This window comes from Thamnophis sirtalis, unplaced genomic scaffold (genome assembly GCF_051295495.1).
Source record: "Thamnophis sirtalis isolate CommonGarterSnake01/CBP01778 unplaced genomic scaffold, rThaSir2_p1.2 scaffold_12, whole genome shotgun sequence".
Classification (NCBI taxonomy): Eukaryota; Metazoa; Chordata; class Lepidosauria; order Squamata; family Natricidae; genus Thamnophis; species Thamnophis sirtalis.
In genome coordinates this window covers 50,558,728-50,585,339 of record NW_028261392.1, presented here as the reverse complement: position 1 = coordinate 50,585,339, position 26,612 = coordinate 50,558,728, and the positions used below count along the sequence as shown (strand labels likewise).

At 39.8% G+C, this 26,612-nt stretch overlaps 1 protein-coding gene across 1 annotated transcript in view; it reads right to left on the bottom strand.

Moving 5' to 3' along the window:
• Positions 1–20,703, bottom strand: part of MBTPS2 (membrane bound transcription factor peptidase, site 2) — a 32,218-nt gene extending 11,515 nt beyond the window's left edge. The window contains exons 1-7 of the mRNA XM_014067152.2: positions 19,594–20,703; positions 17,404–17,549; positions 16,984–17,122; positions 15,089–15,192; positions 7,816–7,943; positions 3,677–3,795; positions 2,744–2,924 (exon numbers count right to left, since the gene is read on the bottom strand). Of these exons, the coding sequence (XP_013922627.2) occupies positions 2,744–2,924; positions 3,677–3,795; positions 7,816–7,943; positions 15,089–15,192; positions 16,984–17,122; positions 17,404–17,549; positions 19,594–19,668 (892 nt within the window). The 5' untranslated portion in view covers positions 19,669–20,703. The remainder of the gene's footprint in view (positions 1–2,743; positions 2,925–3,676; positions 3,796–7,815; positions 7,944–15,088; positions 15,193–16,983; positions 17,123–17,403; positions 17,550–19,593) is intronic.
• Between the last annotated feature and the right edge of the window lie 5,909 nt (positions 20,704–26,612).

Genomic DNA, 26,612 nt, shown 5'->3' with positions numbered 1-26,612 from the left:
GGTGCCCTGGCTTATTCTTTCCCCACACAATGTTTCTTTACTAAAGCATTGGCTAACTTGCTTTTATTTATCTCTCTCTTTCCACAAATATGAGTTTTGGGAGGTAAAAAGCAGAGAAAAGGAGTGTTGGCTGATTTATACTTTTGCAATCTCCCATTGGCTAGCTCGAAGGAATGCTGGCCAACTCAAGCAAATACTCAACACTCACTTGGCAGGTGCCATGTATTTAAGTGATGAAACCAAAAACATAGATTAATTTGCTAGGAAAGAGGCTACCTGGGAGACCAGAACAAACAGCCCAAAAAATTCACAATATTATTTTGCATTAGCAGGCTCTACATCAGGAGTGTCAAACTTGATTTCATTGAGGGCCATGTTGTGTTTGACTTTGGAAGGCCAGTGGGGGATGTGGCTGGTGGGAGAAGATGCCAGGGTGGATGTGGCCATGGTGGACATGATCACAGGACTCATGTTGGGGGAGCACCTGTGGTTGCCAAGTGCTAAGGCAGGACTTCCCAAAGACTCTTCCTCATCCTCCAGTTATGAATGTAATAGAGCCTGGCAATTACATTCGTAAGCCAAGGATTCATTTGATTGAATCACGTTAAATGAATGTGACCACGCCCTGCTTTCCCCAATATATTTGTTAATCAAATGTGCAGGTCATTGAATGCACATGAGGCACATGAGGAATGCACATGAGTGGGGAAGAGCATGAGGGGCCAAGTCCTGGAGCAGGCCTCCCCCAATCCACTGAGATATCTCATGGTCCCCTGGTGTCCCCACAATTGCTTCCCTCCCCCATTCTGCCCTGCCGGGTTTCCACAGATGGGCCTGCTTTGCTAGTGTCCAGTATTCCACTTACTCCTCCCCAACCCATTTCCCGTGAATTACTTACTTTTTGAAGATCTGAAGAACTCCGGAAGAGGCTGACCTACTGGCATAGAAGCCAAAGTGTTTTATGCAAATGAAGCTGTAATAACGTGAAATCTAAGGAAAACATTTTCACCAACTTCTGATAAAACACTTCAGCTTGGGGCCATGTGGCCACCAGGCCTTTGGTAGTAGAAAAGGCCTGGGGAGGACCACAGCATCCTCCCACTTCAGGGATTCCGGGATTGAGACTTTAGCAGCAGCCAATCAACGAGGAGTTTGCTTCCTTTGTCTCATTGGGCTGAAGTGACGCCCCAATCTCTGAAGCTGCTCATTCAAACTAGCCAATCAGCAGCAAGTAGGAGGCTGTTCGTTGCCAGCCAGACTGGGTGTCAAGGTTGCAAGTAACACCCCAAACAGAATCAAAACTGTGAGGCAGGCATTTTCTTCAAGGTATAGATTTATTAAAGATACCCTATTGGAATATATGGGGAGAACCCACATCTGAAAGCCCTGAGTTTTTCCCACCCAAAGTAAAATCAAAGTTCCTTCCCCTCAGTCCACATGTGCATCATGTGGCCCAATCCAGTTACTGTGCCAACTCCAGTTGACTTCCGTTCATGCCTCCCCAGGTGCTGGCAAGATGTTCTTGATTCCCAGGGGAAAGAATGTTATTAAAATTGCAACCCCCAAACTATTTCCACCTTCTCCCTTCTGTTCCGACAGCATGCGCAGCCACCACTGCGGCAGCCCTGAAGACTATCATTTAAAGATGGCTCCAGGGCTGACACTGGACCCAAACTAAGCCTAAGGCCCTCATGCCAGAGAAGCCAGTCTTTTATTTAGATAGGGAAAGCTGTTTTCCTTACATCTCATTTTCTTAGAGCTTCACAGGCTTCTGAATAAAAGACTTTGGCTTCTCTGCCACATGGGTCAGCATCTTCTGGAGCTCTTTGAAAAGTAACTACAGTAAAGCTATGGGAAATGGGATGGGGAGCAGTAAGTGGAATCTGGGATGCTAGCAAACCAGGCACAGTCTGTGGAGAGAGCCAAACAGAGTCTTGAAGGGTTGAATCTGGCCCACAAAGGCTCCATTTTGGCCTGTAACAGGCAGGGGGAGGCCTCTGGAGGCTGAACAGAGTCTCAGAGGGCTGCATCCAACCCATACAGGCTCCATTTCATCCAGCAACGGGCGAGGGGAAGCCTCTGGAGGCCACTAGCAGAGTGCTGCAGGAGGCCATCCAGGCTGAAAAATGGGGCACAGGGGGGCTGTGTGCAGCCCCTCGCCCCTGTGCCCTGTTTTCACTAGCAGAGACACTGTGGGTCAGTTCTTTGCTATTTCCAGGCCGACTCCACGAGCCAGATCTAATCAACCTGCAGGTCACATCCAGCCCGCAGGCCTTGAGTTTGACACCCTTGCTCTAGGTGTTAAGATGACAGAGGAAGATTCATCTATCCCACTTGCCAAGGAGACACTGTGCTGCAGCAAGTAAACTAAATCCATAAAACTTGACAATTCAGCTAGTAAGTATGAGTAGACATTTCATCCCAGACAAAGCAAATATATTGAAATTATAATCAACTATATAAGCAATCAATAATAATTTTGAACTGAAAGTCATCTGATCAGCAGGTAGATAATCTAGTAATTGATTTAACATTTTAAATCAAAATATGTAGTTTTTAAAACAATTGTTATATGATTATAATAGGACTTGTTTTTGAAGAGCATTCTCTTTCCAAATTAGAATACTCTTTAAAACAGTGAATTAACAATATTTTTTTAAAATCTGGCAATCATATAAAGCAGGTGATTCTTCAGTTATATAAAGACAATGTACAATTAGATGCAATCTAGAAACAATTGTACCTCTAGTTGAGAAGCTTAGCTGGTGTAGTATTGATGATTTTATGCAATAGCCATTTTGTGGCTTCTGATAAATCTTTCCCAGGCAGGCATTCCAGTCTTCCACACTATAAACTGAGCAATCTTGCAGACTAGTGACAAGGTCACCAACAAAAAGACCTCTAGGACCATTAGCAGGAGAATCCTAAAAAAGAAAAAAAAGTACATAAATCTTGGATTGGACCACCTAGTTTTGTTTTGTTGGCACGATAGTTTAACCATGATCTGAAGAAGAATGAGCGACACAAACTTCCCTTTTAATCAACCAGTGAAGTATGGGGGGGGGAAAGTGTTTTCTCTTCTGATTACCCAGAGTATAAGATGCATCCGAGTATAAGACATCAAGATTTTGAAGAGGTAAATTTTTTAAAAAAGTTTTTGCCCTCCCCAGCTCCCAGGAGTACTCTGCAGGCATCCCAAACCATCTGCTCCATTTTTTGTGAATACTTCACTATTAATACCACACATCTTAGCAAAGAATAGTAGTAGTAATAAAGTAAATTACTGTGAAACAGAGCTTTAGTTTCTTTATTTTATATCCTATCTTTCCACTTTAAGGAGTATTCAATGTAGAAAAAAACAAAGTTTTAATTAAAGAATATATATATATGTATATATGTATGTACACAGTGTGTATGTGTGTTATCTCATATATATTTGCACAATTTTAGGCAAACATTACTTCAATTAAATAATGTGGAAAACCAACTAAATTAATAACATGACATAAAAATAGAATTTCACTGAGCATCAGGAATTCTATGGCCATAATTTGCGAATAACGAATCTCCTAGTATATGTCACCAGCACTTTTAGAAAAGAGAAAAAGCACCACTGTATTTGATTGTAAAGATGACAAAGTTTTCTTCCAAAGAGGTGAATTTATAATGCTTTTACCTGAGAGACTTCAGTAACAAGTGCTCCTGCACCAGTGTAATAAAATGGGTAAAGAATAGCAGGTAGAAAGAAAAGAAAGACAATACCCGCAACACCAAGCACAAAGTTATGCCAGACACCTGCAAAACCAGAAAAACAAAGCATTTAATGTCTACTCATGGAAGAATAAACAGAATTTTAAATATGTAGAACTATTTTTTATTTTACTACAATAGCAACTTAATCTAAATCTAATAAATTCTGCTTCAGGGGTAAAATTAATATTAAGATTTTGAAAATAAAGTATTTAAATGTTACTGGAACTGTACCGGTGAATCAATGGTGGGTTCTGGCAGCCGCTACTGCTGGTTTGCTCATGGTTGCGCTGCGTGCGCATTGCACACACATACATAGTACTATAAAACTGCTTCTGAGCATGTGCAAAAGCCAAAAACAAGATGGTGGCACCTATGATGCCGTCGGGAGAACCAGTTCAGGGGCGTGGCAGGTCTGAGTCACTGCTGGTTCCAGCGATTCAGGATGCAAACCACTACTGGTTCGGCCGAAATGGTCCGAACCGGTAGGAACCCACCACTGCGATGAATGCTCCAAGACAATAGTTAACAGAAGTCTTGATTTAAAAAATGCATAGGATAGTGATAAAAATATGACTGGGGATCACTCTCACCTTCAGCACAAAGGACAGGCACAGCTATGGCAATAAAATGAATATCCTGAGTAGTTTTCTGAATGAATACGAAATAGAACAATCAGAGTAGCCCATAGCAGTTGGGTACTATTATAGCCAAGAATGTGAACTGGAAAATTCCGTTCACAGCTGGGACTACTCATTTTATATTAGAACACAAATGGAATTTGAAAATAAAATACAGCTAGTCAAAGATTGCTCTTAAGTGAAATAAGTATTGTTATATACAAAATGCTCAGGGTTAGGGTTAGATTTAGACAGTACATTTACACTGTTATACAAGCTGTTTACTCACTATTTTACATTGTAGCCAAGTGTCATTTTTTCAGTATTATCACATGAAAAGATATACTTAAATATTTACAAAATGTGAGGGGGTGTACTCACTTCTGTGATATACTGTATCTCCCATACTCCATATAATCCCACCTCCCATTTTCCCACAGCATTGAATGTGGCAGGCTGGAAGGCCCAGTGCAAAAGATGGCTTCCAGGCTTGACATCATGATTCCCACTTCTTGGAATTTCCCCAAATCTCTCAGTTGTTATGAAGAATATAGAACAAACTACCTTGTTTATAATTACACAACTAAGAATATATTTACTTTTTGTTACTCGCTTATTTTTAATGAAAAACTTACAGAGCACTTTAATTGCATCTATCTTAAACTAAACTGGTGAATAATTTCAATCAGAATACTAATCCTCTTCATTCAGAAGTATTTACAATGGCTAACTTAAATGACTGTCTGAAGTGTTTTATTTTCCATTTGAAGTCATCCCAACATAATTAAAAGTCAACCTCAATTAGCAGATTGAGATTGTTATCTACAATCACAATCTCAAATGTCGAGAAACAATTACATAAACACTATTCATGTGTGTGTGTGTATGTATGTATGCATGCATGCATGCATGCATGCATGTATGTATGTATGTATGTATGTTTTCATAGATTTTCACGGGTGTAGGTATGCTAGTCTTGTTGTATTCGGGTCTTTTCCCATGTAAGATTGAGATTGTCTTGGCAATGTTTCGGCGAGGTCTCACTCACCATCTTCAGGCTGGGTTTTGTGCTTAAAGGGTGGTCAGAGCTGCCGTCTTTCTATAAATTTTGGTGGGGGTGTGTGGAGTGCTGGCTTTGTTTAAGTAAGTGGAATGATTGGTCGTGTGGTTGTATCGTAATTGGTAGATTGGTGCTGATTGGTGCTGGCTGTGTTTCCGTTGTTGTTTCGTGTTGTAACGGCCTGAGTGGTGGGTGGGGCTCGTTTGTTGACTAGGGCTGGTTTCCAGATGTCTGGTAGGCAGGAGGTATCGTCACGTTTATTCATGTTGTGGAGGTGTTTCTCTATTTCAATAGCTTCCATAAATATTCTCTTGTTGAAGTGTTCAGTTTTGGAGATTAACCTGGTTCCTTCAAAATTAATTTAATGTTCTGTAGCTTTAAGGTGCTGGAAAAGGGAGGAAGTTTTTTCTTTTTTTCTTACTGCGTTCTTGTGTTTTGCAATGTCCACATTCTTATAATACAGCTGACAGTTGGCTGGCAACTACAAGGAGGAGGGCCTTTTCAGTAGTAGCTCCGACCCTTTGGAACGAGCTCCCCGTGGAGATTCGTACTCTCACCACCGTCCAGGCCTTCCGCATAGCCCTTAAGATCTGGCTAGCCCGTCAGGCCTGGGGACAAAGATAGCCGCCCCTCCCAAATGATGAATGAATGTTGCTCATTATTTTTACTTATGTGTGTCAACGTCATTGTTTGTATTCCCCTTTCCTGATTTTATGTGAGCCGCCCTGAGTCCCCTCAGGGAAAAGGGCGGCCTATAAATGTTAATAAACTATTAAACTATTAAACTAGTTGACTGTGGAATATTTAGGAGCAAGGAACTTTCACGACTGGATTTGTTGCACATGTGGCATCCTATCACAGTTCCACGCTGGAATTCACTGAGCTCCTGAGAATGACTCATTCTTTCATAAATGTTTGTATAGTTTGCATGCCTAGGTACTTGATTTTATACACCTGTGGCCATGGAAGTGATTGGAACACCTGATTCTGATTACTTGGATGGGTGAGCAAATACTTTTGGCAATATAGTGTGTGTATGTATGTATGTATGTATGTATGTATGTATGTGTGTGTGTGTGTGTGTGTGTATGTTGTTGTATTTGTGCTGATAAATAAATAAAGGGAGACTAGTATAGATCTATTTCAAGCTATTTAGCTCTCATCAGCTAGCCATACCCTTACTGGGATTTGAACCTGGGCTATATTACATACTAGGCAGACATCTTAGCCATTAGGCCACAGGCTCTTATCCGTTATCAGTGAAGCCAGGGTGAAAGGTATCTATTAGATTTTTACAACCCCCGGTATGCCCAAATATGGGAGGAAGATCACTACTTCCATTCTCTGTCCTTCGGCTCGTCACAAGAGACCATCCAGGCAGAAACCCAATATTTTTACTGTAATTATAGATCTATTTCAAGCTATTTAGCTCTCATCAGCTAGCCATACCCTTACTGGGATTTGAACCTGGGCTATATTACATACTAGGCAGACTTCTTAGCCATTAGGCCACAGGCTCTTATCCGTTATCAGCGAAGCCAGGGTGAAAGGGTATATATATAGTTGCCAGTAATATATGAAAATTGTACAATTCCATAATTGACTGTTACTATTTAATATTGTATCAAAAGTATTATTAAAAATCATTAGAAGCACAGGAAAGAAGACATAGCCCAATCCAAGATGTGTGTATCCAAGAAACCCGAGGATCTCTTTCTTAATATATCAACAGAAAATTGGAAGGAAATTTGGGACATCTGGGCTCCTTCCATTTTCTCATTTTGAACAATATATATATTCATATTACAGCAGCAAAATATGCTATATATAAATCCTGCAATCTGTAAGAGGAATCAATCAAAGGTTGAATATGAAGAGCACAAAACAGCTGTCATGGTAATCAAATGCATGATATATATTTGGGGTTTAATCAGAAATAAATTGACACATTGGAACAAGTAAGTAATATCTCATTAAAAGAAATTACCAAGAGAGACTAATTTATCCAAAATATCTGAATAGCAGTAATATACAGAGCTCAAGCATTTGGTATGTTTCTGTTTGGCTTCAGCAGCCTGAAAACCTCAATAACTTTGAACATGTTGGAGAATGTTTTTACAGAGGCTAGACAATTCAATGTTTTCAACAAATTTTAAAAGTTACAAAAATATATTTGAATATACAAAAAATGGAAAATGAAGAATTGGAATATTCCATATTGCAAAATCATCTCTCAAGTTCTAAGAAATGTTAAGTATGTTTAATATGATGCAAAAGCCTGATTAGCCCTGTAGAATTTGCAGGATATGCTCAATATGACTAGCAATACCCATGCTTTTAGCTATAATATAAAATATATTGCACTAGTAATCCCAATTGACTTACCTGCACAAAATATTCTTAGCTGCTGAATGGGAGATATTAGTTGTAAGTGAGTAGTGAATAGGTCAACAAATGCTCCAGGATAGACAATAAATATAAAAATTCCAAAGCCATTAAACCGGACTTGCTCTCTAAAAAGAAATAATTTTTTTTAAAAAGATTGAATAAAATATTTTAACCAAACAGATCAACATGCTTCACTGTATTTGCATGGAATTTTATTTTCTATGTCTACTACTATAGTTATAGAGATGAATTGCCATTAACCTAAGAAGAATGTACTGGTATTTCAGAATAAATAATAGTAATAAGCATATTCTGAATAGCAGTTAATGTAATTTAATTCTAAGTATTCAGTGTGCTTTACTTCAATTATCTGACTATAATAGGGGTACAGTACATAACCAACTATGGATCAAAGATGCTAGGAAAGGTTTTTAAAAAATCTGTTATTCAGTGTCTAACCAGCACAATATTACAGATCTGTTCAATGAAATAAAAATAAGCAGTCTAAAGCTAGAGTAGCAGACATATAGATAATTGAAGGACAATGAGGGTTTAGTTTATAGTTTCAGGTTAAATCTTTCCTTATCAGTCACCCTGTGTTATCATGGCAATCAGTGAAATTGGTTTGTACTGTTGGCCCAGAAGGTAATTATTCATCATATATGGTCTCTAAAGCAATAGCGTTTGCTTTCCCACAAAAGAACTGGTTTTCCTTCCAATTTATCTCCGAACAGATAAAATTTTACAACATACCAGAACACTACTAACTGAACTGCTGCTACAGTATTTCACAGATACTATACGAATATTTTGAAAGATAATGGGGCAGCCTCTGATTTTTGATCAAAACTAGCATTAGCACTAAGAACATAAGAACAGCCATCATTTTTAACACAAGAATACAAACAGCAGGAGTTCAGTATGTTGAATTTTGAAAGTGATCTACTAGGTATACCAGAAACACAAAAGTACTAATTGACAAAGTGATACAATAATAGGTAATATGAGCAACAAGTCACTGTGAGCATCTCTCTGAGATGGTCAGTACCTAAATTTGACAAATAAAATAAATGAACAGACTATAGAAATCAGAATCAGATGAGCCTTGTGGTGGCACAGTGGTTAGAATGCTGCAGGCTACCTCTGCTGACTGCAGTTCGGCAGTTTGATTCTCACCAGCTCAAGGTTGACTCAGCCTTCCATCCTTCCAAGGTGGGTAAAATGAGGACTCAGATTGTTGGGGGCAATATGCTGAATCAGTAAACCTCTTAGAGAGGGCTGTAAAGCCCTGTGAAGCAGTATATAAGTCAAGTGCTATTGTTATTACTATTTAGTTTTCCCCCCAAGAAATTTTCATTTGAATTGTGGCCAAGAAAAATAAACAAAAAGAAAAAAGAAAAAGTACAAAGTTATCATCCTGGCCCCGAAACTTCTCAAGCAGTAAAATGAAATAGTGTAGAGTATATTATAATGCTAGAGGTATAACTAAGATCAGACTGACTCTCAAGAGCATAATATTTTAACATTGTCTATAATCCATAAGATCAAAACACAATATAAGTAACAAAACCTACAGGGCTAGTACTTTAACAATATAACTTTAATGTGTATTAAACCCAGTGTTGGGTTCTGGATTCCATTGCAACCAGTACGGTGCAACGGTGCCGGGTGTCTACCATATGCACACGCACAGTATGCGTGCAGCGTGCGCATGCGTACTTACCGCCTGTGACACTCCAGCTGCTTAGTGGAGTGTTGCGCAAGCGCAGTATGCTCTGTGCGCGTAAGCCCCAATCAGCTCAAATACAGGTAAGGAGGGCAGGTGGGCGGGTGGGCCCTCCGGAGCACCGGAGCAGAACAGTACCTGGTGCTCCCAGCAGGCACCGGTACGCTCGTACCGGGGCGTACCAGTCATATCTCACCACTGATTAAACCACAAGATGATGAAACTGAAGAAAAGAAAGTAAATAAAAGTATGCCTTCTCCAACTTTCCATTGAGTTAACACAAAGCCTAGCTACTGATTGTATGATAGTTTCAAATCTTCTAAGAGGAACTTCACAAGGTGCTTATACAAGTTTCCAACATATTTGTGTAATAGGGATAAAATAAAATTGGTCCAATGTTTTTGAGAAATTTACAGTGTATTAATAGATGGCTGATTGTTGAAAATTGACGCCTGGCAAGGTGGAGCGTTTTTAAGAATCCAAAGTGGCCTCCTAATTTCATGTTGTGGCTTCACTGTAGTATTTCCAGCCTCAAGTTTGCGGGAACGTACAGTATGGATCATTTCCAGGTTAAGCCATCCCTCATTGTCAGGATGTCCTTGCTGTCATTGCTGATTGTCTGCTGGCAATGCCGATTTCATTGGGTAGGTGGCCAGTTAATCTGGCCTCTGGTGGACTTGGGCCACCTTTTGGTGGGAAGAAGAGGGGTGAACCACTTCTTCCTTCTTACTGTCATACTGGTTTTCTTGACAAGGCATCCGCCAACAAGTTCTTCCCTGCAGGGATGTGCTTCAGTTCGAATTTGAACCTTCAGAAGTATTGTGCCCAGGGAACATGCTTTGGGGACAGTCTTCAAGGGCTTTTGAGAGCTTTGAGGCTTTTATGGTCAGTCCAGACTTCGAACGGCACATTTCCTCCTTCCAGGAAATGTCTCCAAGTGAGTAGGGCCCACCTGACTGCATACGCTTCTTTCTCCCAAATGGCCCACCTCCTTTCAGTAGTGGTGAGTTTTTTGGAGTTGTAAGCACATGGCAAGAAGTGCCCTTCCTTATTCTTTTGCAGTAGCACTGCCACTACCGCTACATCACTGGCATCCGTCTGGATTATGAATTGCTGTTCTGTAGTAATGCTTTTTGACAGTCCAGTGTCCACTTTAGGAATTGGTTTGCTTTTGGCTTTGCCGGGGAAGGGCCCGTTTTTAATAGCTCAGTCAATGAGAGGGCAATATCTGAAAAAGCCAGAATGAATTGCCTGTAGAAATTGGCAAATCCAAGAAAGGTTTGTAGCTGTCTGCAAGTACTTGGAGGTTTCCAGTTTAACACAGCTTTCACTTTTCCTGGATCCATCTCCACCGCCTCATTGGAGATGCGATAGCCAAAGTAATCTAGTGAGGTTTTGTGGAACTCACACTGGCAACTTTACATATAGCTTGGTGGCTAGAAGTTTTTCCAGGACTTGTCGTATTAGTTTCACATGCTCTTCTAGGGTTTCAGAAAAGATCAAAATGTCATCAAGATAGACGAGCACTCCGCCGTACAGGTGCTCATGTAGCACCTCATTTATGTACTGAAAGAAGATTGCAGGAGCCCCTTGTAGCCAAAATGGCATAACTTTGAATTGAAAACAGCCAAGGGGGCAGTTAAAAGTGGTCTTCCATTCATCTCCCTCTCTGATTCGTATGCAGTAATATGCCTCTCTCTAGTCCAGTTTGGTGAACACCTTGCCTTTAGCCAAGTGATTCAATGTATTTTTATGAGGGGGAGGGGGTAGGTGTTCTTCACGCATATGGCGTTGAACTCCCACATACCAATACAGAGACAAACACCGTCATCTTTCTTCTCTTTGAAGAGCACTGCAGTCGCTACTTTCAACTTCGCTGATTCAATAAAGCCCTGCTTCAAATTGACGTCAATGTACTTCCTCAATTCTACCATCTCTTTGGGAGACATGGAGTACATTTTTGATTTTGGTAGGCTAGCCCCAGGTTACGAATTATATTGCACAATCGGTGGGCCGATGAGTGGGAAGATAGTTGCAATCTTCCTCACTGAAAACTCCTGCCAAGTCCCAGTATTCTTTTGGCACTTGCTAGATCCTGGGTTTTTTTTTGCCTCTGCAGTAGGGGCTGCAGGCTCTGGGTGGTGTGCTTTATTGGGTTTGCTCATCCCAGGGTGGCCCTCTGGCTGCACAGGTGGTAACGGCCCAATGCCAATAGACAATTTCAGAACGCCGTTCTCCGACTTTATTGTAGGTTTACACTTGTCCAGCCATGCAAGCCCCAAGATACTTAATTCCTGCATCTTTGGGGCCACAATGAATCTGAGAAACTCAAAGTGATGGCCTATCTGTAACTTTACCAGTTCAGTCATTAGCATGGCTGGGGTCCCCCCATTTAGCATTCCATCCACCTACTGAAACCGAATTGGATGGGCTAGAAGTCTTGTGCATATGTCTAGTTGCTCTACAATCGACATGCTGATTAAGCATTGGGTGCAGCCAGTATCCACAACTACCTCAACTCCCCTTCCACCCCCATTTTGAGTACTTGGAGCTCGGCTTTAATGGCGAAGCGACAGACATGTGCACTCACCATTGGGTCATCTACACTATTTTCCTCTGAAGTGGAAGGGGTTTCCCCATCAGTTGGACATTTCATCTCCGTAGGTTGGGGATCAGCTTTCTTAGGTTGACAGCAACGGTAGCATTTTATTGCAACCCCCCCCCCCCGAGGGAAGGAACCCAGTTGCAACTCTTAACTTAGGAGCCACCACATCGTGGAGCTCCGCTATCCACCCTGCAGCTTCCCCCTCATTCATCCCTTCTGCCATTGTCGAGATTAATTCTCTGTCGGAAGGTGGGACAAGGGCCTGTTGGGGCATTACCAAATTTACAGATGATACTAAGGTAGCAGGAATAGCCAATTCCCTAGATAGGCTCAAGATCTAGATGGATCTTGACAGACTTGAACACTGGGTCCTATCTATCAAAATGAAATTCAATGTAGAGAAAAGTAAAGAAAATGCAAGAAAAAAGTAAAGAAAATGCAAGAAAAACCAAAAGTACACATATAGACTGGGAGAAACCAGCCTTAATAGCAATAACTGTGAGAGAGATCTTGGAGTCTTAGTGGACAACCAATTAAATAAGAGCAAATAGTGTGTTGCAACAGACAAAAGTGAAGACCAACGAAGATGATTAGGGGACTAGAGGCTAAAACATATGAACAACAATTACAGGAACTGGGCATGGCTAGTTTAGTGAAGAGATGAACCAGAGGAGACATGATAGCAATGTTCCAATATTTGAAGGGCTGTCACAGAGAGGAGGGGGGGGTCAACCTATTTTCCAAAGCACCTGGAAGACCTACATGAAAAATTGTGAAAATATCTATTGGGTTATTTTTTAAATTATTTTTTAAATACCCTAAGACTTTTGGAGACCCAAATATGATAATAAGGAAGGTTTTTTTTCAACTAAAGGGACCCTTAAATGTTATACTAGAAGATTGAACTTGTAAAGTGGATGCAAAGAGTCTTTGGATAATTTTTGGGTTTTTTTTAATGAAACTGTTTATTCATGGGATATAAAGAACTGGGACTAGTGCATTCCTTGAAGGGAAACTTAAGGACTGAATAAATAGTTCTTGGACTGCTGGACAAAATTTGAATTAAAAAAAAAAACAAATGCCTTGTAAGGCAGAAATGGATGGAATTTCAAAGGAGATGGTGTTAACTTTTTCAAAGCATAAAAGATACCACGAAGAAAGAATTTAAAGCGATTATGGAAAAAATGGAAAATACCATATGAGGGATGATGAGTAAAAAACAAGACGGCCAGGAAAGGGAGGAGTCAGAAGAAGAAATGAAGGAAGAAGACAAAGAGGAGACAACAATGGCGAGCTGTGGGGCGGGGAAAAGGGGGAGAGAACCGCCTCGGTTCTGCGGGCAGGAGTTGCTGCTGCTGAGGCAGTGGTGGGGGAGTCGGGGCGCTGCCCGCTATGCACAGTGAGCCCAGGAGCAGTAGCTGCCGCCAGCTACCCTGCGGCGTCATCACTCGCTCCCCCTCAGGCCGTCGGCTGGGCACGCAGAGGGGGAGTGGCGACAGCAAGGACAGCCAAGTGGGGGTAGCACTTTGGTGGGTGAAGAAGAGCCAAGCTAAAGGGAAAAAAGATCTGCCGGGCGGGGGAGCGGGGTGGGTTGCTCCATGGCGGGAGCCTTTTATTATTATTATTTTTTCCCCTCACAAGAGTCACACCGACAGCAGCAGCGGCAGGAGAAGCAACAGCCTGGTGTGCGCTCCCGATCCGGCCTGCCTGAGGAACAGGAGGGGAGTTTGGCTGTTTAAAAAGCCTCGTGTGGAACTTCTCTCCTATTCCTTGTTTTGCTGCCTGAACAGCCATGCAGGGTGAAAACCCTTGTCTTTCACAGCCCCCTCGTTTCCAATTGGGGGGATCCATGGAGAGAAAAAACATGGCAGCTGTCAAAGCTGTTTAAAAAGCCCCGTATGGAACTCCTCTCCTGTTCCATTTGCTGTTTGAACACGACACAAGGGGTGCACTGCCTTGTCTTTCACAGCTGCCTGGTTTCCAATGGGGGGGGGGGGGGTGGAATCCATGGAGAAGGACAGAAAAGATGGTTTTTTTCTCCCCCGCCCCAATTGGAAACGTGGCGGCTGTCAAAGCAAGGGAGCACACCCCCTGCGGCTTGTTCAAACAGAAGAATTAACAGGAGAGGCTGTTTAAAAAGCTCCGTATGAAACTCCTCTCCTGTTCCATTTGCTGTTTGAACACGACACAAGAGTTGCACTGCCTTGTCTTTCACAGCTGCCCTCATTTCCAATGGGGGTGGGATCCATGGAGATGGATGGAAAAGATGGATTTCTTCCTCCCCCCATTGGAAACGAGGCGGCAACGCAAGGGAGTGGGCCCCACATAGCTTGTTCAAATAGAAGAATTATTAACAGGAGGGGATTCATTGGACAAGCCAATGGGCATGCGCTGCTCCCTCCTCTGACAGCCGCCTCGTTTCCAATGAAGGGGGTGGGGAATCCATGCGATTTCCTACCTCTGCATGGATTCCCCTCCCTCCCTCTGCGTGCCTGCCAGCCAAAACCTCCCAGAAGGCTTCTGCTGGCGGGCGAGTGGGAGGAAGGGGCAGGCCAGGGGAGGGAAGGTCCTTTGGTGGCGGTAGGCATCCTAGAAACTGCCTGCTAGCAAAGGACCTTCCTGAAGTTGCTTTTCTGAGCAACGGGGAGACAGAAGGGACGAAATACCATCTGGCCAGGACGAGTATACAGGGCCGGGGGCGGGGCAGGCTTACTTCCGGGTCCGGTGACCAACTGGCTCCCGAGAACCGGCGGGGACCGGCAGCAACCCACCCCTGCTATAAATCCTCAGGTTACAAATGTAATTGGCAGGCTCCATTATATTCGTAACTTGAGGACTACCTGTATATGTAAACATGAGAAATTAAAAAATCATAGAAATTAAGGCTTCTAGCAAATGGTATATTTCTGATTACAAAGTCAAAATGTGGATTACATTACCTAATAGCTGCCACTCCATGACCAACTTCATGTATAACACCACTGATGAGGATTGCTGTGAAGAAATAGGACAGCTGGCTGATGGGAAGGTTTACACCCGGTACCTGTTTTCAAAAACATAACAAGATACAAGGCAGCAAGAGATGCAGTGATTGGTCTTCCTGCATTCACAGCTGCCCTAAAAACTACTACAGATTTTCCAGTGCTCTTATAAAGAACTCAATTTCATGAAAAAAAGTAAGACACAAAAGAGGAAAATTATAACCAGATATAATCTGGTCATATTTACATACTATCCTGGTTGAAGAACCCCTAATTCCAAATCACAAGGATCAGTGAAGAAAGGCAATAACATACTTCATTTGTCTCAAAGGTGTTTTTTCAAAAGACAACTGAACTTTTCTTTATTTTTTTCCTTGAAAACGTTTCCCTTCTCAATCTGAAGAACTGATGAAGTTTCTTGGATAGGAAGTGAAACATTTTCAAGGAAAAAAACAAATCTAGTTGCCTTTTGAAAAAGACAACCAGGACCTGAGTGTCTCCATATACATTTACCTCTTTTTATGTTTTTAAAACAGAAAATAAATCAACCTAAATCAGACTTTTCCAACTGTTGTGCCCTCCACACATTTTCAACTTTAGTTCAGCCTATCTTCACATATGGCCAGGCAGAACACACAGAGGGCACCAGATTGGTACAGTCTATTTAAGATATGTTAAAGTGCTTCATTCTGGAAAGAAGCTATATGGGTGTAAGCAGTCAACGCTGACTTGATGGTATAAATCAATTTTTAAAAGTGCTATTCAAAATCCATTACATTCAGTATAACTATTTTGGATAGTTATCTACAGGTAGAATGAATTTGTACATAGATCAAGTGAATGCAAAACACGTTAAAAGGCATATATTTTTATTTTAATGTGCTAATATAATTTTATCTTGATATTATTTGATTGCTTATTGCAAATAAAATATTAAGAACATATTAATAAAAATACAACATAGGGAGGGGAAGGGCTTTCACCTCTCCATAAATATTATGTTTTTACATGCCATACTTAATTCAACATGGAGTTCAGCTCTCATTTATAAATACAAACCTAACTGCATTTAATATTATATTCATTGCCAAGTCTGGACTACAGTTATATAGTGAGAGCCAATTTGATCTCAGCTGAAAAACTGAAACTTTAAGCAGGCTTTCATTCAGTTTGCTCATTTTTATAAGATGACAATGGTAATACATTAAAACAGGAAAAAATTAAAAATGTTTTAATGAAATGTAATTATATTTAACATCAAAGTAGTAAAAAACACAGTAAACCAAAATAAAACAATATAAAAAGATGACAATTTGCATATTAAAAGCCCTTTGGAAAAGCTCCATTTTTAACATTATCTGGAACACCAATTTGATGAGAGGAAGTAAATTTGTTGTGGTGAATGCCACAACAGAAAAACACTTCTTGTTTTTGGCTAACATGGAGAATAAGTGATAACTTTCCCCAGGAAAAAAGCAGAGTAATGAGTCAATTCTATTTAGAAAAGGCAGTTCTGTAAGTATCTAGGTGACAAACCTTATAGGTTTTTACAGGTCAAATCCAGCATTTTGAGCTGTAACTAAAAGTTGTATCCCTGCAATAAATGTACAGCATCCAGGTGTTGTGTTTTTCCCCTTTTCCTGAACATTGGTTTCTGCCTACATGTATCATAGCTACTTTAGGTTACCTTTGGGTTACTTCTGGGAAAGTAGCCCCAGAAATCTTCCAATATAAAAATAAATATTAAGACACATCAGCATAGCAAAAGTCTGAATGATTTCTTGTAAGATATACTGATTTTAAGTTTTCTTTCATAACTAGTTCTATATTATAAATATAGAAATAAAACTCACCACAACCTGCAGCATTTGATCACTTTGACTTGCAGGGTTTTCAGTTAACATTTGTGACAGAGTCTGTGTCAATGTTTTCCCAAGCAGAACCATGGAACCAAACATAGCTGCTATGCCAAAAACCATCCCTATGTTAAACCTGAAACAAGCATGTAAATATTGTTATAAATTAGTATCATATCCAACTTGGTAAGCACACATGGCAAATTCAAATACTTAACGGCTCCCAATTTCCTACACCAGAAGCATGCATTCATTGTACAAAAAATAATACTTAACACCAAAACAAAAGGGCATCCTATTTAGCTGTCATGTAAACAATCAATTTCAGAACAGTAACCATTTTGATAGGAAGGATTGGAAGGAAGAATTTCCAATAATTGTCTCATAGATGCCTAAATGATATTTCTCAAACCATACCAGAGATAAAGAAATCTTGGCTTCCATCTTCCCCATGTGTAGAAAAGGCGGTTTAAAAAAGTTGTCTGCCATCGCACATGGAATGGAGAGACTGACAGTCCATAGGATACAAGCCATTCCTCATAAGGCTCTTTCAGAGAAGATGACTGTAAGATAAGGTAATTATAGTAAAATTAAAAAAGAACTCAAGAACTTTGCATATTAGAAGTATGATTGCATAAATATCTCATGTTTTCTTTTACTTTTGGAAAATGAGTCCGTAACTAATGAGGGCTAGCAAGCCAACATCTAGTATATTGAGAATATGATGGACATTCCAGCAAAATGGCTATTAAGAGCAAGTGATTCATTCACAAAATAGCTTCCCTATCTATATATACAAGATACCAATATAGCAGAACATTATTTGCCTCTTTCTCTTGTTCCTCCACTCCTGCTTGTTTATCCTGTTCCTGAAAGATACATATTCTTCTCAAGTAAGTACTGAGCCAAGCCATCCACCATTTTTATTTCCTTAAAAAATATATGGATCCATATGGAGTTTATAGACACGAAATGAAGATGATGCTGAAAGCTGGTTTTCTCTCTTATGTTTCAATATAAAATGTCAGGAGAGGCAAGAACTTGCCAAGTATCAACAGAACTGCTGTAAGCATAATGGTAATAATCAAGATTTCACACTGGAGAGGCAGAATTTGGACTGTCTTATTCAACCTGTTATATTTTTGACGATTTTCAGCTGTTCTTTGGATATAAAGCAGGATTGGATATAAAGCAGGGGCGGCCAGGGAATTCTGGGACTTGAAGTCCACAAATTTTAAAGTTGTCAAGGTTGGATACCTTAATGTAAAGCATCAACAATGTGTTATTTATCAAAAAGAATTTCTGGAATGCATATAAAACCTCTGGAAAAGACTTGCTATTTTGAAAGAAATTGCAGCAGTAGATTCCTGTAATAGCAATGAAAACAATGCACCCAACATGCTTACTGAGATGAATATCTGAAGTAAAACTGCAAGTTCTTAACTTCATTTTAAACAAAATCAAAGATGATTAAATGAGAAGAACCAGGATTCTGACAACAGAAGTTGAAGAGATGCACTTCCAAACTGAAAGCATATGCCTAATTCATTCTGAATACAAACTTTTGACCAGAATTGAGCCCACGGTTTCCATTCTTAAATAAGGCAGTTAAGTGGCTTTTACTACTTTTTCTGCCACGGTTAAGTAAATCACTGCAGTTGTTAGATGAATCATGTAGCCATTAAATGGATTAGGCTTCCCCCATTGACTTTGCTTGTCTGATGCCAGATCTCTGGAAAGGTTACAGTGATCATGTAACAAAGTATAGGTAGTCCTAGACTTACAACAGTTTGTTTAGTGGCCGTTTGAAATTACAATGGCACTGCGAAAAGTGACTTGTGACCATTTTTCACACTTACAACCTTTGCATCATCCCCAAGGTCACATGATCAAACTTCAAATGCTTGACAACTGACTCATTTATATCAAGGGCAGTACCACAGGGTTATATGTTCACCTTTGGAACTTCTGACAAGCAAAGTCAATGGGGAATCTATATTCATTTAACAACCATGTTATGAACCTAATTACTGCACTGATTCACTTAACAATGGTGGCAAGAACAGTCGTAAAACAGGGCAAAATTCACTTAACAAATGTCTCACTTAGCAACAGAAATTGTGGGCTCAATTGTGGCCATAAGTCCAGGACTACCTGTACAAAAAGTGGCTCCCACACTCACAAAGCCGCACATAAAAAAGCAGCCCTGTATAGGTTAGATCCTTTTTCCTTGGGCAGTTGAGGCAGCCTAACCAGCATTATTTCTGGCCCATCCCCGCGCCTATAAATTACCTAAGACAGACAAGTTCTCAATAAGGGAACCAATCGCGTCTCGGTCTTACTCTGCACCTCTTAAAATAAAACTTAAGATGTTAGAGGTGCAGGGTGGGAGCAACTATTGAATAAATGAAACGTGTAATTTCCCCTCGAAAACCGCTAACAGGTCAGGCCTTGCAGGCGAGGCAAGGTGGGCAAAGCGAGCGAGAGTTGCGTAGAATGGGGAAAAGGTTCGTGGCCGCTCCTCTTCCTACTCTGAAGACTAGAGGAACGTATCGCCCACAGATTTCCCACACAAGGGCCTAAGAAAGGGAAACGCTCCCGTCTTACCTTCAGTACCGTGTCGGCTATGTATATGGAGCACCAACCCCCGAGCACGCAGACCACCAGGGGCATTGGAATCATAGCGACGGCAGCAAAGCAAAACAAAAGTGACCACGGCGACCAAGCCGGCGATTCAAAGTTTACGGCCCGGAACAAAATGTTCCTCGGAACTAGGGTGAAGCAACCGCATTTCCTGAGAAGGAGACTTCCGGAAAAAGCACCGGGAGAAACCTAGTGCGTTAGCGTTTGGTTCTTGGTATTAACTTCAGGTTCTACTTTGCAGTTGATAGACGACTTCCTTTTAATGTAAATACTGGGGGATTAACAGATTGCTTGAAGAACAGCGGAAGTCTTTGTTTTTACGTTTTGTTCAGATCATAATTCTCTATTCAAAATCCAAGCACACATCTTTTCCCCCTACTTGCACTCCTGGGTTTTCATTTTTCTCGAGAAAGCTTTTTAATGCTCACTAAGGTTTCACTAAGTGTCTGTGGAGATTCTCAGTCAACCAGGTCACGGTTGTGCCCAAGGTGGTTTTTCAAAAGGCATCTGGACTTTCTTGGTTTTTTTCCTTGAAGACGTTTCGCTTCTCATCCAAGAAGCTTCTTCAGTGGAAGTCCAGTTGCTTTTTGAAAAGCACCCTTGCGTTTCACTAGTGGCCGGGTTCGGAAGAAAAATCTCACCTGCGTAATTTCTCACTATGTATTTAATATCAGGAAAATATAGAAGCGGGACAGGCGGCTAGAAGGCTTGAAGCCCCCTCCTCGCGACAGCGTATAGGTAGGGTATAGGAGGGAAAACTGTGTAAATTTATTGCACTGGAAACAAAGACACTCGTGGCACACGGAAAGCAAATTTATTAGCGTAGATTATCAAAGAATGGAGCTATGGACCTTTAAAGACTTGTGGACTTCAACTCCCAGAATTCCCATGATTCAACTCAATTTCCGAGGTTCTTGGGACGATCAACTGAAGACAAGTTGGCGCTATTAGCCTTTTATGTTATACTTAGGAGTCAACAGTGTTCTTTCCTTATTCTACACACTCCACAACTGCCGTAGCTTACTTAAAAAATATATGTACAGTTCTGGTCTCGTCCTTATAGACTAAACATTTATCATGTTTACTTGTGAAATGTATGCCTAGCGTCAATTTAACGCGGGACGTTTGGGGTTTCAAATTCAATCTTGTTTGATTTCCTGGATCCGTGAATTGCAAAAAGGCACCTATATAACACAGCATTCGTTCTGTGGTAAGAATGCACCCCATCCCAATCCTTTTGACTATGATCCCAACAATGTTACAATCATGAACTTGAGTAGCCCCAGTCGTTGAGAAACAATCTTGGTGGAAAGATCAGAGTTTTTGATTCTTTTGGAACCCATTCACATTATATTGTCATGTCAGTTAAAGTTTTCTTATCTCCATACATCACTGACTGATTCAGTCAATAAAAAAAATCTGATTCTACTAGTATCTCTTTGGCCTAACAAATGTTATTAAAAGGTGTACTGCAGTTCACTTTATCATTTGCACAGAATGGATAGACTAATATAGGATTTAAATTGGGGTTATTTGGGGGAAGACTAGGACAGTGTATGGAAGATAGGTTGAATTATGCAAGTTACATGGGAGAGAAAAAACACTATATCGTTTTAAACCCCATTCCCTTTGTTGAGACCTGAGATTGCCTGAAATCTTTTGATGTATTTTAAGTTTTACAACCTTTTGCTGAATTTATTAATCAAATTTATACAGCCACTCATCTTACCAGAAGTGGCTCTGGGCAATGTACAACAATCAAATCCACAAAATAAAAACACTTATTATAAAATATAACAGTCATTATTTAAATAATTTTAAAACATCATTAAAATGGCCTGATAAAGTCCTGCTTTTCTAAAATAGTCTCTGAGATCCCCCGTAGGTTCTTCTCATCTTGTCTGTATACTTGTTGGGAACTGCAGTGGTGCTATTGGGTAGATAATGGGGCGAAGAAAATATCTGAGTTTGCTGTAATGTCTGGTTTTCATGTTAGAATTATCCTATTGTTTGTTGTTGCTTGTGAGAATCTGCTTCAGTTTGAGTGTTTATCTGCAAGTATGGGCTTACCATCTGGTACCTAAGAAAGTGCAGTGTCATTATTCAGTTTGGGCTATAATTTGCTAATTGTGTGTTTGAGTGGCTTGAACTATGACCAGTGCTATTGATTATTGGGTGCATAGGTAGTTAGGTCTCCTGAATGCCTGGCACAAATCTGTCAGTTCAGCATTTCTTTCAAATAGGTTCAAACATATTTAGTTTTAGGGTGGACCCTGTGTATAGATGATCAATTTGGGGATGTGTACTGGGTGGAAACTGGAAACATGTAGGTATGCATATCAATCTGTCTTGTAATTGCTCTGTATGAAGCTGTCCTTGAGTACCACACTAAAACTTCAGTGAAGAATTCAGCAGCACAGGCAGTGGCCTGGCATGTTCATGTGAAGCCCTTACTTCGTGAGCTGCACTGATTACCAGTGTGCTTCAGTATTCTATTCAAGATGGTGGTTGTTACTGTAGGAGAGCCCCTACCCTTCCCAGAATGAAATATTCTTTATTCTTAATTTTAAAAGAGGTGGAATATTATATTTCCCTCCCAGGTCTTAGGCTAAGTTGGATGGAATCCCTTGCAGGATTGTCTACTACAGCATTTTATGATCCAACTATGTGGCAGTGAGTCAAATGCCTTTTTGTAATCAATCCAGACCATATTCAAGTTCGTTTTTATGTTCTTACAATTTTCTAATATTTTATCAATTAGGAGCTGATCTTTTGTGCCCCTGCTCCTTCTTTTGTTGCCTTTTTGCTCTACTGGCAAAAAGATTCGCATCTTTTTTAAGTATAGGTAACATTTGGAAAAGAAATAAAAATTTTGGTAAGATATTCATTTTCACTGCCACTATCCTATCCAACAAAGATAAGTGCAATTTCTCCCATTTTTTCATCTCTGTCTGTATACTATGCCAAAGTGGTTCATAATTATGCTTATATAATTTCCCATTTGAAGTTAAGATGTTAACTCCAAGATATTTGAATTTTTTAACTACCTCACATCCTAGCATTACTCCTAATTCTTCCTTTTGTTTAGTATTCATATTTATAGCTAATATTCTTGTTTTTCCTAAATTTATTTTAAAACCAGACACTTGACCATATTGATTAATCGTATTCATTAAGACCATACTGGATTCCTGCAGTTGTTCCAATATTATGACCAAATCATCCGCAAAAGCGCAGACTCTATATTCTTGCTGCCTAATCTTGATCCCTTTTAAACCATCCAAGCCCCGTATTTTATTCAACAATACTTCCAAAGTTATAATAAACAATAATGGGGACAAAGGACAGCCCTGTCTTGTACCTTTTCCAATTTGAAAAAAGTCTGTTAAACTTCCATTGACTATGATTTGTGCTGTTTGCTCTTGGTATATTGCTTTAATTGACTGTAAAAAATTATCTCCTATCTGCATTTTTTGCAATATCTTCAACAGAAATTGCCAGTTAACTCGATCAAAGGCCTTCTCAGCATCCAAAAATATAAACGCAGCAGGGATCTGGTTGTTCTTTCCCAAATATTCTAATGCATTAATAATTAATCTGATATTACTTTTCATCTGTCTCCCCTGTATAAAACCTGTTTGGTCCGTGTGTATCAATTGTTGAATAACCAACATTAACCTATTTGCTAATATTTTAGTAAAAATTTTATAATCTACATTCAGTAATGAAATAGGTCTATAATTTTTGGGTTGGGTAGTATCTTGATCTTCTTTGGGTATCAAAGATATAAACGCTGTCTTCCAAGATGGAGGCACTTTACCTTCCATTTGAATCATATTAAATAATTCTCTAAGAGGTTCTACCATTTCTAACTGTAAATTTTTATAGTAAACCGCTGTCAAACCATCTGTACCTGGTGCTTTCCCTAACTTTAATTGCTTAATTACCTGCAAGATTTCCCCCGAGGTTATTGGTTGATTCAATTTTTGCATGTGCTCTTCTCTAACTGAAGGTATTTTCTCTTTATCTAAATATTTGTCTATATCTAAACCATTAATTTTATCCCCTTTATACAGTTCTGTAAAAAATTCCCAAAATGCCTTTTGAATCTCTTCCTGTTGAAAGACCTCCTTCCCTCTGTAAATCAGTTTAGATATATTTTGAGTTTTCCTTTTTTTCCTAATCTGATAAGCTAACCATCTGCCAGGTTTGTTTGCATTACAAAAGGTATTGTGTTTTGCATATAATAAATTAGTGGCTACCTGGTCAGAGATCAACATGTCAAATTGAGATTTTAATATGTTAATAGCTTCCTTAACCTTTGTATCGCCTGGGTTCATTGTTAACTCCAACTCTTTTCCCTTAATTTCCTCTTCCAGTTCTGTTCGTTTTAACCCTTGTTTATTTCTATGTGTTTTATTTATATTCATCAGCACTCCTCTCATATACGCTTTGCTTGCATCCCATACGAATTCCATAGATGTACCCTTATTCATATTCAAAACAAAATATTCAGATAGCAATTTTTTACAATCATTAATATACTTTTCATATCTAAATAAGTTTTCATTCAATCTCCAAGACCTTCTTGCCTGCACTACCCTTCCCAACTCCATCCAAACTGGGTTATGGTCCGAAAGGACCCTAGCCGCAATCTTTGTCTTCTTGACCCTAGAAAGCAAATCATTAGTGGTTAGTATAAAATCAATCCTTGAAAGGGATTGATGCCTGTCAGAGAAGAAAGTGAAGTCATATTCCTCTGCATTTCTTTCTCGCCAAATATCTCTCAATTCAAAGTCATCCATGATGTCAAAGAAAGGTTTGGGTAACTTTGCTCGCATCTTAGTATTTAGGCGGGAAGTCTTCTTATCTCTCTTAGTGTCTATCACTCCATTCCAATCACCCAATAGTATACAGGAACTATAGTCCCACTGTACTAATTTAGCATGAAGATTTCTATAGAATCTATCTTGCTGTTGATTGGGGGCATAAATTCCCAAAAGTAATGTCTTTTTTCCTTCTAGGATTAGGTCTAAAGCAATATATCTTCCGAAGGGATCTGCTTCCATTAATTCAGCTTTCATATCTTTTCTTAAGTATACAACTATACCATTCTTCTTTTCCATAGCGGAAGCTACAAAATGTTGACCAAGTTTTGAGTTAATCAAATATTTTTGATCAGTTGACTTGATATGAGTTTCTTGCAAACAAATTACATCATTCTTAAACTGTTTGAGATAGTGAAATATTTTCTTTCTCTTCTGTGGAGAATTCAGTCCATTGACATTCCATGTTAAAATCTTAGTTGTCATCTTTGGTTGGCTGAAGCATTTTTAGAGCTTCCTGCATGGCCTGTTTAATCTTAGGCCTAGCTCCTCCCACTGCTTCCAGACTTGTTATTGTAGTTCCTTGATCGATGGCCGGTGATTGTTGATATTGTTGCTTTTTAGCTTGTTTCTCCATTCGTCTAGTAATGCGGCTAGGTCTTTGTTCCATAACACCTTGCGCTTCTAGAAGAGAGAGATGCTCCATCTTATCTGGTGATTGTGTAGTTTGCTGTCTATTTTGTCCTTCTTGTGGTCTTTCTCCAGGTCCCGATGGTGCAGGGTATCCAGCCTTCAATATATTATAATAAAAATCTCGGGCTTTCCATACAGAGTTGAGGCGATATCTTTGCCTATCAAATGTAAATATAATGCCAAATGGTGCATCCCATCTATACTGTATCTGACGATTTCTGAGTTCTTCGACCAAAAAAGCGTAGTCTCTCCTGGCTCTTAACATTTGAGGTGGTATCTCTTTCAAAACAATCAGGTCTTGACCGCCAATTTGAAGCTTAGTGTTATAAGACGCTTGTAGTACCATATTTCTAAGCTCTCTTGTAGTGAAGTATATAACGATGTCTCAAGGAAGCTGCTTCTGCTTTGCCAGCCAAGAGTTAACGCGATAAGCTTTGTCGATTTGCCAGTCAAGGTTGGTCCCTGGTCTTCCCATCAGGCGGTCAAAAGCTTCTGATAGGATCTGTTTCAGGTTCTCCTGTTTCTCCTCACGCAGCCCCCTTACTCTTAATGCGAACTCCATTTGTCGATACTGTATCATAATTTCTTTTTCAGCATTTTCCACTTTTTTTTCCACCACCTCTGTTTTCAATGTCAAGTTGGTATTGGCGTCATTAAGATCCTCTAGACTATCTTCAATTCCAGAAACATGTTCTGTCAGTACAGTTACAAGTCTCAGCATTTCTTCTTTAATTTTAACAACCCTGGCATCGATTTTCTCATACAACTCCTGTTTAAGTCCTTTTATTTCACTTTTGATTTCTTCTTTCATTTCTTTTATTTCCTCTTTTCTCTCCTGCTTTATCACCTCTCTATGATCTCTAAGCTTATCTTCCATTTTAATTGTCTGTGCATTAAGAGCCACGCTTAGTTTGCTCAGGAAAAATTCTTTCGTTAACACATCCCCAGCAGGGGGCATAGGAAGCGGAGGCTGCAGCCTTGTGCCAAGCACTGGGGATGTGCCCCTGGGAATAGAGGGTGACGACTTCAAATTAATATTTAGTTTTGAAGCCATTTCAAAGTTTATCTTCCTGCAATTAATAAAACTCTGCTTTCTGACTATGCAGCTTTAAGCAGCTTTAAGTAAAGAAGCTGAATTTCTCCCTTTACTTTGAAATTTGAGGCTTGGCAAAACTTTCAGTGAGTAAACATTGTAACAAGACAGTTCAGCAGATTCATCACCATTTAACTTCCAGATAAGCAAGATTAATGAGGGAGTGAAAGTCTTGTAAAAATGAAACTAATTAAAAAGCTTCTGCTGGCCGATTGTAAAACAAGTGATAAGCATGCTCCTTTGAAATTTTGAATTCTTGTGACAATTAACAAAAAGTATTCATTATTACCGGAGAAACCAGCCTGCTCGGCGCCATTTTAAAAGCCTCTAAGTAAATAGATTTTCAGAGGAGAAAAAGAAAAGAAGCTAAA